This window comes from Oncorhynchus masou, chromosome 11 (assembly GCF_036934945.1).
Source record: "Oncorhynchus masou masou isolate Uvic2021 chromosome 11, UVic_Omas_1.1, whole genome shotgun sequence".
NCBI classification, from domain to species: Eukaryota; Metazoa; Chordata; class Actinopteri; order Salmoniformes; family Salmonidae; genus Oncorhynchus; species Oncorhynchus masou.
The window spans coordinates 54060187-54072511 of NC_088222.1; the positions used below are offsets into that span (position 1 = coordinate 54060187).

At 49.9% G+C, this 12325-nt stretch overlaps 1 protein-coding gene across 1 annotated transcript in view; it reads left to right on the forward strand.

Moving 5' to 3' along the window:
• jade2 (jade family PHD finger 2) overlaps positions 1–10845 on the forward strand; it is a 179340-nt gene extending 168495 nt beyond the window's left edge. The window contains exon 14 of the mRNA XM_064978820.1: positions 5424–10845. Coding sequence (XP_064834892.1) covers positions 5424–6337 — 914 coding nt within the window. The 3' untranslated portion in view covers positions 6338–10845. The remainder of the gene's footprint in view (positions 1–5423) is intronic.
• The last annotated feature ends 1480 nt before the right edge of the window (positions 10846–12325 follow it).

Sequence of the window (12325 nt, forward strand, 5' to 3'; positions counted from 1 at the left end):
TTTTGTTTCTTCCCCTCCGCCTGACTGTCAAGATGTTATCTATCCGTGTTTTGGAAACTGGTTCAATGTTATCTCCTCAGCCTACTCATCGTGTTTTGTTTTTTCCCCTCCGCCTGACTGGTTCCTCAGATGTTATCTCCTCAGCCTACCTCATCGTGTTTTGTTTCTTCCCCTCCGCCTGACTGGTTCCTCAGATGTTAAGCCTACCTCATCGTGTTTTGACTGGTTCTTCCCCTCCGAACTGGTTCCTCAATGGAATACAAATGTTTGAACCCCCTCCGCCTGACTGGTTCCTCAGATGTTATCTCCTCAGCCTACCTCATCGGTTTTGTTTCTTCCTCCGCCTGACTGGTTCCTTCAGATGTTATCTCCTCAGCCTACCTCATCGTGTTTTGTTTCTTCCCCTCCGCCTGACTGGTTCCTCAGATGTTATCTCCTCAGCCTACCTCATCGTGTTTTGTTTCTTCCCCTCCGCCTGACTGGTTCCTCAGATGTTATCTCCTCAGCCTACCTCATCGTGTTTTGTTTCTTCCCCTCCGCCTGACTGGTTCCTCAGATGTTATCTCCTCAGCCTACCTCATCGTGTTTTGTTTCTTCCCCTCCGCCTGACTGGTTCCTCAGATGTTATCTCCTCAGCCTACCTCATCGTGTTTTGTTTCTTCCCCTCCGCCTGACTGGTTCCTCAGATGTTATCTCCTCAGCCTACCTCATCGTGTTTTGTTTCTTCCCCTCCGCCTGACTGGTTCCTCAGATGTTATCTCCTCAGCCTACCTCATCGTGTTTTGTTTCTTCCCCTCCGCCTGACTGGTTCCTCAGATGTTATCTCCTCAGCCTACCTCATCGTGTTTTGTTTCTTCCCCTCCGCCTGACTGGTTCCTCAGATGTTATCTCCTCAGCCTACCTCATCGTGTTTTGTTTCTTCCCCTCCGCCTGACTGGTTCCTCAGATGTTATCTCCTCAGCCTACCTCATCGTGTTTTGTTTCTTCCCCTCCGCCTGACTGGTTCCTCAGATGTTATCTCCTCAGCCTACCTCATCGTGTTTTGTTTCTTCCCCTCCGCCTGACTGGTTCCTCAGATGTTATCTCCTCAGCCTAGCCTCATCGTGTTTTGTTTCCTCATCGTGTTTTGTTTCTTCCCCTCCGCCTGACTGGTTCCTCAGATGTTATCTCCTCAGCCTACCTCATCGTGTTTTGTTTCTTCCCCTCCGCCTGACTGGTTCCTCAGATGTTATCTCCTCAGCCTACCTCATCGTGTTTTGTTTCTTCCCCTCCGCCTGACTGGTTCCTCAGATGTTATCTCCTCAGCCTACCTCATCGTGTTTTGTTTCTTCCCCTCCGCCTGACTGGTTCCTCAGATGTTATCTCCTCAGCCTACCTCATCGTGTTTTGTTTCTTCCCCTCCGCCTGACTGGTTCCTCAGATGTTATCTCCTCAGCCTACCTCATCGTGTTTTGTTTCTTCCCCTCCGTGTTATCTCCTCTGCCTTTTGTTTTGTTTCTTCCCCTCCGCCTGACTGGTTCCTCAGATGTTATCTCCTCAGCCTACCTCATCGTGTTTTGTTTCTTCCCCTCCGCCTGACTGGTTCCTCAGATGTTATCTCCTCAGCCTACCTCATCGTGTTTTGTTTCTTCCCCTCCGCCTGACTGGTTCCTCAGATGTTATCTCCTCAGCCTACCTCATCGTGTTTTGTTTCTTCCCCTCCGCCTGACTGGTTCCTCAGATGTTATCTCCTCAGCCTACCTCATCATGTTTTGTGTGTGTGTGTGTTTCTCAACAGAAATGGATGCTGTAGTAGTGCTGGTATTCTGTTCTTCTCGGACACTGTTTGCACCCTCCTGTTGGCTAGTGTGATATACCGTGTCATTGAGAGATGCCAGTTGAGTCCTTGGTGATGCCAGATCAGATTTGGCCAGGCAGAGAGTTACTGAGAGGAGTTGCAACTATAGCCATGGAAACGCATCTGTTTGCTTGTTGCAGGTGTAGCTTCTCAGGTGAACATAAAAAAAAAACAATGTCAATATTATTTTCAGGGTAAAAGGGGTCGATGTTAATCCTCATGGTGTGGGCCCAGTGTCCCTGCCCGCCACCTTGTTTTTCTGAGCGCCGTGGGTGGGGTGCGTGGTGTTGCGTGCCCCCCTACTAAGGCAGAGCTGCCCTCTTAAATCCCCGGGCTTTAGCGTGTGTGACCTTCCCTCACGGAACAGGATAACCCGGGGGTCAGAGGGTAGGGGATCTCCAGATAAGGCAGTGGGACAGAGGCTGGTAGAGTCGCAAATAGCATCCCTTTCTCTATATAGTGCACTAGTTTTGACCAGAGCCCTTTGGGAATAGGGTGCCATTTGGGACGTGGACAGATACGGGCATCTGGCCACCGTGATAAGCCTGTTGTAACGTGACCCCTGGGTGGCAGACAGAGTGGAGTAGAGTACCTCTGAGTGTTGTAGTGGTGAAATAGACTGCAAGACCTTCTGGGTGTTGATATTGAGAGGGCTGGATAATGACTAAGTCTCTCCCCAGACTGATACTTTGGGCATCATTTGAACACTTAATTTGTGTTTCCGCCTCTAAGTTCTTCAGGCATGGAGTTTACAGTGTTCTCCGTCGCTGACTAGCACTGCTCACTCCCCTCTCTTTCCCTCGCTCCGTGCGTATGCAGGGTTGTCAGGGCGACAGTTGGCACCTGAGAACAATTGGCACACTGTAGCGGGGCCTGCACAAACACAAGTCTGGCTCTGCCCCAGCCAACGCATTCCTGGCTCTTTCTAGCCGAGCTCAGCCTCCCTCCCTCCTGTCCCTGCCTATCCTATCCTTGCCTTGCTTAGCCTCCCTCCCTCCTGTCTAGTCTAGCTTAGCCTACCTCCCTCCCTGGCCCTACTTAGTGTAGCTTAGCCTGGTCTGGCCCTGTCCCAGCCAGCGCATTCCTAGCCCTACCGGGCCTCACCTAGCCTAGCGTGGGCTGCTACCATACCGCAACAGCCTAGGCCCCGGGGCTGCTTTCACCGGGTCCACGGAGCAGAGCCAGGAGAGGGGCTGCAGACATGCGCAGCGGGGTGGGTTGGAGATGAAGAGGAGAGGTGGAGCAGAGTGGGTCACGACCAGCCCCCGCCCTCCCTTCTCTTTTCCAACTCTGCTCCCTCCCTCCCTTTCTGTTCCCCCCTCCCTCCCTTCTCTCTGTTCCACCACCTCTCATTCCCTCCTCCCCTCTCTAGTCTCCTGTCTCCAGCAGAGGCGCTGGTGCTGTTGCTGCGTCATGGAAACGGCTGGCCTGGGGATGCTGATCCAATCACAGCAGCTCCTCCTGACCTCCTGGTGGCACAGTGCCTTATGGACTGAAGGGGGAGGAGGGGGTGACTGGGTAGAGGATGCATCCCAAATAGCACCCTAGTACCTATTTAGTGCACTACTGTGCCATTTCGGATGGACCCAGTGCCTTTCCAATAGGAGTAATCCGTTGCCGGGTGAATGACAACGGCGATGCATTGTCCAACAAAAACACCCAAACTGTCTGTGTTTTTACATAAGCAACTCGTCGGAGAATACTTGACTTTAGTTGTACTTTTGATGGACAAAAAAGATGGACAATGATGTCGGTCATAGACGCATGAACACGGGTGGAATGGAGTGTGGCCATAGCCTTAGAGGGGGGGCTAACAGGAAGATTTAACAGGTGGTGACTCGGTCAGGAATGTTGAGGGTTGTGTTGGTGTGACCGCCTGGGCCCTATGTGGGGAGGTATGAAGTGCTGACGAGCATCTCAGTTTGCGGGGAGAAGTACACTTGTTTTCCAATCTTCTCTCCCTCCGTCCCCACACCCCTACCTCGTGTCTCTGTGGTAAGATGTTGACATGCCCAGCAGAGAGCGTCTCTCAAGTTGATCCTGCCTCCTCTCCTTCCTCTATCCCTCCCTGCCTCCTCTCCTAGGTTGTGTTCCTCCCATACTTCAATAGGGGCTGTGGTGGAATTAGCCCTCTGTTAATGACTGTGATTTAAAAATGCTATTCTAAGTAGGAGCTTCATCTCATTAAACAGGCAGGCTGGGTGTGTGGAGCTGGAGCCAATTGCACCACTGCTAATACTCTGTCCCTATGCCAGCCAGCACCTTACTCATCACCTGAGGAGATAGACACCACTCCACACCAGACAGAGAGACACACATTTAAGGAGGTTATTGTAGCTCATTGAAACAACACCACACCTATAGGGTTTAAATGTATTTTCAGCAGGTCTACCTTTTTAAAAGAGGTGTGTGTGAACAGTGGCTCATGATGTTTTGGGTTGACAGGAACCCAGTGTGTTTCTGGTTTAGGGGCAGGGTTCGGGGAGTGGGGAGTGTTACCCAGCGTGCTGTCCCCTGATGCATCTCCCAGACCGTGGGAGAGGGACTTCATGGGATTGGAATACGGGTGGTGGATGGAGCTCTGTCTCTAGGTGTGTTCTGAATAGCGCCCTATCCCCGGCCTATGTGATGCAACCCTACGGGCCCTGGTCAAAAGTAGTGCACTACATAAGGAATAGGGTCCCATTTGTGACACCGCCTGGCACCAGTGCGTTTCCCTCCCCCTCTCCCGCCTTCTCTCTATTTCCTGTGAGAATCGGTGTTCCCGAGCTGCAGCGGGGCTCTGGCAGCAACTCTGGGCCTTAATGACAGACAAGGAGCCATGCAAATCTCCTAATTATATACACACACAGCATGCATTGTCTCTAAAAGCTGCGTTTGACAGTGAACGTCCCTGGTGGTGGTGGTGACAAAGCACAGACAGACCGACGCAGAACGGGGCTAATGCATTGTTTAAACTCACACAGGAAGTGGGGTAGATAGGGGGTTTGAGTCCCAAATGTGCCCTTTTCCCTATGTACTGCCCTACTTTTGACCTGGGCCCATTGGGGACTGTTTAAAAGTAGTGCACCATATAGGGAATATGTTGATATTTGGGACGCACACCCTACCGCCTGTTAAATGATTGATTCATTGAAGGAAAGTCTGGTCAGGTTTAGCATCACGACTCCAACCACAAATCCCCCGTACTGTACTTTGTCACCCAGCCCCCCCCCCCCCCCCTGTGTCTTCCTATGTTTTACAGGTTTGTTCCAGACTTCCTCCCAGAAGGCTTTATGTTTTGGACGGAACAGTTGATCCTACTATCCATCCACAGACATGAGATTTCAGAATCGTCTGTATAACAAGGGCGTCAAACTCTATTCCCGGAAGTGCCGTGTGCCTGCAGGTTTTCAGTCCTCCCTTTTTACTTAAGTGATCAGTTAAGGTCAAGGATTCATCAAGAACTCCCGTTTACCTGGTTCTCTAGGTCTTCATTGGGCACGAATTGAAAGGAAATAACACGGCCTTCCTGGAGTTGAGTTTGACGCCCTCGCTCTAGACTGGTCCTCTATGGTCCTCTCACCTGTCCATCTCTTCCCCCCAGGTTTCCCCAAGACCTTCCCTCTGGACAACTCGCTGTTTGACAGCTGGCTGGCCCAGTCGGTGCAGATCACGGCTGACGACATGCTGAGCCAGTGGGCCCTGGATGCCGGGCAGCACCGTGACAAGACGGCCAGCCTGCTGTCTGACCAGCTGCTGCAGGGAGAGGAGAGCCTGCTCAGCCTTATGATGGACCACTCCATGAAGTCCACCTGGAAGACCCCTCAGCTGGGCCGCAAGACCCGGGGCAAGCCCAGAGCCCGGGCCGCAGCAACCACCCCGCCTTCTGCCACCGCTGTCAGTCCCGCTGCTGCTGCCACCGCCAAGGGGCTGGCAGATGACAGGCCAGGCCACGGGGCCCGTAGAGGGGAGAGGCCCCGGGGCTCCAAGGCCCTCCACCACCACCACCCCCCCCAGACCAGGAGCGCTGAGGAACCACTGGACCCACAGCCGCCCACCTCCAAAATGGACTCCTGTCACATCTCGGAGGAGCGCGGCCCCTGGGACAGCCTCACTGCTACAGGGGCAGCGTCCGCCCCCACGCCGCCCCCTCTGGCCTCCTGCTCCCCCCCACAGCCTTGCATTAGTCCCGGGACAGTGCCTGATGGGAGGTCAGGGGGGGGTCTCGGTCACCGCACGGCCCTGCGCCTCCGTCTGCCCCGGCAGGGTAAGTCCCGGGGGAAGGGCGGGGGTGGAGGGGGGAAGGAGGTGGCAGAGCGTCCCCTGGATAGGGAGCGAGAGAGGGACCCCCACCCAGTGAAGGAGACGTCGTCGCTGCTGGACCCCGAGACGGATGGCTACTTCTCTGACGCCGAGCAGAGCGACTCGGACACGCACTCCAGCGGCCGCAAGCTCCGCCTGGCCCAGTTGCATTCTGGGAGCGAGGACCTGCTGAGGAGGAGCGTGCTAGCATTGTAGAAAAAAAACTGAGACGCTCTCTCACACACACACACACACACACACACACACACACCATCGTCCAGAAGACACAGTGATTTCTCAGACTGACCGGAACTCCATCCCAGCTCCCACTACCGTGGCTACTGTCTGTTCGTCTGTGCTTTTCAGATCATACATGCCGTTCTCTCTCGATCGCTTTAATGAACCAAATCTCTGTACTTCACTAGTCCTAAATCAGTCTCTCTGCTCTGTTCTGGGGATTTGAACGTAGCTGTTAGTCAGATAGCTACATACACAACGAGACCCTAGATGTTAGTAGTGCTTGTTAAAGTAACAAATGCTGTATGATGACGTAAGAAGACAAAAGAGGAAATGGATTTTGGACAATGTTACATTTGAGGTTTTATTTTGAAGTATAGCATGGCGGTGACCCATGTCATCAACCCTTCCTCGTGGTGTGGTCCGTGGTGACTAGCCGCTAGCATTGGGGCGAATACTTTGTGGGCATTATAAGCTGGTTCAGACGAATCTCTTCCTTTCTCTTGACGTAAGATGGATCCCGCGAGGCGATTCCTGGGATCTGATGTTTTTAAAAAGCCTTTCAGTTCAGCATCATTCTGAGAAATGTACAGAAAATATCAAACGAATATTAGCCTTTTAAAAGCACAAATAACGGGAACTAACGGGAACTGTAACACAAACATTGCGGCATAAACACGCACACTCTTTCAGACATGCACGCCAGACACATTACACACACACACATACTCACACACACTCTAAACGACTCTGTCTGCATCCAGCCGTTGTAGAAACACACTGGTTGATAATTACGTCAGCTCTTCACTGACTCCTCCCTCATCTTCCGTTTGCGCCTGAATCATTGGAGAAACAGTATTTTATCGTGTGCCTTCTGTCGCTCCCCCAAAATAAGTTTATCAATCACTTCTATAATCAGATTTGTTACAATCAAAAAAGGAACATCTGTTGTATTGGCCATCAAGCGTACTGAAACAGAGGGCTTCTCGGACCTTAATTGTAGTGCCTAAAAAAGATATGTAAATGCAGCTTTTGCCATTTAATCAACCCAACCGCTTGCAAAGCCACACAGTTCTACCATATTTGTGCAAAGTGCTGCCCCAACAAAGCAACTTCTGGAGTCGTTGTTGCTCCAGTCAGACGAATCGTATCAGTCAGCTACAGCACAGAGTTCTGGATTCTGACTACTTTTTTGAGTTCTTTGTAAATTTATGTTTTAGTTTTTTTTCGTCTCAGAGAGTTGTATTTTGTACTAAAAGCGGTCCACAGTATTTTCTCAGGGTTTAAAAAAAAAAAAAAAATTTAAAATTAAAAAAAAATGTTTTTGAAGGCGACGAAGAAGGGTTGAAAATGTATTGAAATCCAAGTTAATCCGTAAATATATAATACCATATACAGCCTTTTCTACATATGATGGGTATGTATAGAAAAGGCTCCTTTGGCAATGCTCACTGTTTAAACTCTGACTACTACTGTGCTGAGAGCTTTGCTCATGTCTCAGTCAGTACACTACTACTACCCACCTGGCTGTCTCCTGAGTTGATGATGCCAAAGAACAGTGTGTATAACAGACAGGGCACCATGCACTTACTCTGTCTGCGTCCCAAAATGGCACCCTATTCCCTGCTTAGTGCATAAGGTGCCATTTGTGACGCAGCCTCACTTGGGAGTTGTGCATTGCTCAGGCCTGCGCTGGCATGGTGTGACTCGGCCTTGTTAGGGGGGAGGGGGGGCGTCCTGACACCCACCACCACTATTCCACCTTGAACTCTCCCATTCCCTGCTCCCACAGGTGTGTTACTTACTGGCCCTCTGTGCCACTGACCTACTCTGGATGGAGGGGCCTACGCCCCCCCCCCCAACCTGGAGAGAGTTGAATGCTGCTGAACCGTGTGTGGACGGGCGGCTGATGGCTGAGCCTGCTGACAACCCCCAGCGCTGGTATAACAGGGTCGTAATGTAGAAGATGACTCGTTTTTTATGTTTGTTTTCCTGTCCCAGAGGGGACACAAGGATTCAGGATGAAACTTCCTAAAGCAGCGTATTGGTCAGGTGACACTGTCTACAGCCAGTCTGGCTCCTTCCTTTCCATCCACCGTAACCCTTGGAGGCAGACCATTACAACCATAGAAACAGAATGAGTAGCACATTCTATTCATTCGTATTCTACAATCACATCATAATACCGTAAGAACAACAATGCTCATCGTTGTCTGCAGATAGGTCGTTGGGGTGGGTGAGTGGGGTCAGCACTGTAGCAAACCCCACCACCTAACCGTTTACGTGTTGCTAAGACAATGAAATGTAAACTTGGTTTCAATATTCAATATATACACAGATTTAGACTAGGCTGTGTTTTAGATGGGACCCTTCATATACGGCCCCCAACGTAGTAGAAAACAGGTTGTTGTTATTATTATTGGAGAGGGGCGTCTGCGCCCTCTTCCTCTACTTATGTTCAGAAACAGTAGGCTGGAGTTCTAGTGGTGAGGTGTTTCGGTCCAGCAGGCAGCAGGTGACAGCACTTTTCATGCAGACGTATGGATGGATGGTATTATCCTACAGAGTATGGATGGATGGTATTATCCTACAGAGTATGGATGGATGGTATTATCCTACAGAGTATGGATGGATGGTGTTATCCTACAGAGTATGGATGGATGGTGTTATCCTACAGAGTATGGATGGATGGTGTTATCCTACAGAGTATGGATGGATGGTGTTGTCCTACAGAGTATGGATGGATGGTGTTGTCCTACAGAGTATGGATGGATGGTGTTATCCTACAGAGTATGGATGGATGGTGTTGTCCTACAGAGTATGGATGGATGGTGTTATCCTACAGAGTATGGATGGATGGTGTTATCCTACAGAGTATGGATGGATGGTGTTATCCTACAGAGTATGGATGGATGGTGTTGTCCTACAGAGTATGGATGGATGGTGTTATCCTACAGAGTATGGATGGATGGTGTTATCCTACAGAGTATGGATGGATGGTGTTATCCTACAGAGTATGGATGGATGGTGTTGTCCTACAGAGTATGGATGGATGGTATTATCCTACAGAGTATGGATGGATGGATGGTGTTATCCTACAGAGTTTGGATGGATGGTATTATCCTACAGAGTATGGATGGATGGATGGATGGTGTTATCCTACAGAGTATGGATGGATGGATGGATGGTGTTATCCTACAGAGTATGGATGGATGGTATTATCCTACAGAGTATGGATGGATGGTATTATCCTACAGAGTATGGATGGATGGATGGTGTTATCCTACAGAGTATGGATGGATGGTATTATCCTACAGAGTATGGATGGATGGTGTTATCCTACAGAGTATGGATGGATGGTGTTATCCTACAGAGTTTGGATGGATGGTGTTATCCTACAGAGTATGGATGGATGGTGTTATCCTACAGAGTATGGATGGATGGTGTTATCCTACAGAGTATGGATGGATGGTGTTGTCCTACAGAGTATGGATGGATGGTGTTATCCTACAGAGTATGGATGGATGGTATTATCCTACAGAGTATGGATGGATGGATGGTGTTATCCTACAGAGTATGGATGGATGGTGTTATCCTACAGAGTATGGATGGATGGTGTTATCCTACAGAGTATGGATGGATGGTATTATCCTACAGAGTATGGATGGATGGTGTTATCCTACAGAGTATGGATGGATGGTGTTATCCTACAGAGTATGGATGGATGGTGTTATCCTACAGAGTATGGATGGATGGATGGTGTTATCCTACAGAGTATGGATGGATGGTGTTGTCCTACAGAGTATGGATGGATGGTATTATCCTACAGAGTATGGATGGATGGATGGTGTTATCCTACAGAGTATGGATGGATGGTGTTATCCTACAGAGTATGGGTGGATGGTATTATCCTACAGAGTATGGATGGATGGATGGTGTTATCCTACAGAGTATGGATGGATGGTGTTATCCTACAGAGTATGGGTGGATGGTGTTATCCTACAGAGTATGGATGGATGGTGTTATCCTACAGAGTATGGATGGATGGTGTTATCCTACAGAGTATGGATGGATGGTGTTGTCCTACAGAGTATGGATGGATGGTGTTATCCTACAGAGTATGGATGGATGGTATTATCCTACAGAGTATGGATGGATGGTGTTATCCTACAGAGTATGGATGGATGGTATTATCCTACAGAGTATGGATGGATGGTGTTATCCTACAGAGTATGGATGGATGGTGTTATCCTACAGAGTATGGATGGATGGTGTTATCCTACAGAGTATGGATGGATGGTGTTATCCTACAGAGTTTGGATGGATGGTGTTATCCTACAGAGTATGGATGGATGGTATTATCCTACAGAGTATGGATGGATGGATGGTGTTATCCTACAGAGTATGGATGGATGGATGGTGTTATCCTACAGAGTATGGATGGATGGTGTTATCCTACAGAGTATGGATGGATGGTGTTATCCTACAGAGTATGGATGGATGGTGTTATCCTACAGAGTATGGATGAATGGTGTTATCCTACAGAGTATGGATGGATGGTGTTATCCTACAGAGTATGGATGGATGGTGTTATCCTACAGAGTATGGATGGATGGTGTTATCCTACAGAGTATGGATGGATGGTGTTATCCTACAGAGTATGGATGGATGGTGTTATCCTACAGAGTATGGATGGATGGTGTTGTCCTACAGAGTATGGATGGATGGTATTATTACTATCCTCCCCGAGCAGGGTTTCTTTGCCCCATTCCTGACGACCCACATGGTTTGCATGTTTTATTCCAGCCCTACTCTAACGCCCATTATTCTGCTAATCAAATTGATGATCGGTTGAATAGGTTGCGTTAGTGCTGGGCTGGAACAAAACGTGCATTCAGACGGCGGGTTCCCCTGGAGTTGGGTTGAGAAATGCTGCTTTGGCGTTTGCTGTGGGTCGTGCTGTCACCGTACCGCCCAGCTGCTGTTGTCTGTAGCGTGACAAGGCCGTCGGCACACTAACAGAACACAACGGCGACGTCATTGAAAAGGATCTCCTCTCCTGTGTTAGTTGCTTTATCCCTTAGGGAACTGGATCACGGCTGTCGTCGTTTGACTGCCGTTTACTTATGTTTGTTTATTTTTATGCACCAACAATAATGTAGAATACTGTACTAGAAACCCTTTTTGTTTCCGTGTTAAAAGCCTTCGCAAGCTGTTTTTGTAACGCTTCAGCCGCGGCTCATATAACTAGAATGCTGACTCATAATCAGACCGACTGCTTCCTTACTAGCGCTTCTCCGACCGTCGACTGACTGCTTCCACACTGGGAAGTAATGGTTCCAATCCACCAACACCCGCCCCGCAGACCAAAGCTCTGTCTCACTTCCCTCCCCTTCTTCAGTGTTTCCGACGGCCCGCCTCAGCTCCTTCAGAGTTTTGAAGCACGGGCGGGTCAAAGGAAGAAGCTTTAAGGACAAATAATGACGTGCATGTGTTGTGTAATGGAGAGAGCGTTTGTCACTGCTGCCGCTCTGGGCAGAAGAGGGAGAGAGGGAAACAATGGTGGAGGGAGAGAGGACAGTTTGTTCTTTCCTCTTAGTGTTTGCACCCTGTCCACAGTGAACTTAACAGACAGGGAATCTAAACAACACCCCTCCCTCCCTCTCTGTCCCTCCCTCCCTCCCTCTCTGTCCCTCCCTCCCTCTCTGTCCCTCCCTCTCTCTCTGTCCCTCCCTCTCTCTCTGTCCCTCCCTCTCTCTCTGTCCCTCCCCCTCTCTGTCTGTCCCTCCCCCTCTCTCTCTGTCCCTCCCCTCTCTCTCTGTCCCTCCCCTCTCTCTTTGTCCCTCCCCCTCTCTCTTTGTCCCTCCCCCTCTCTCTCTGTCCCTCCCTCTCTCTCTCTGTCCCTCCCTCTCTCTCTCTGTCCCTCCCTCTCTCCCTCTCTGTCCCTCCCTCTCTCCCTCTCTGTCC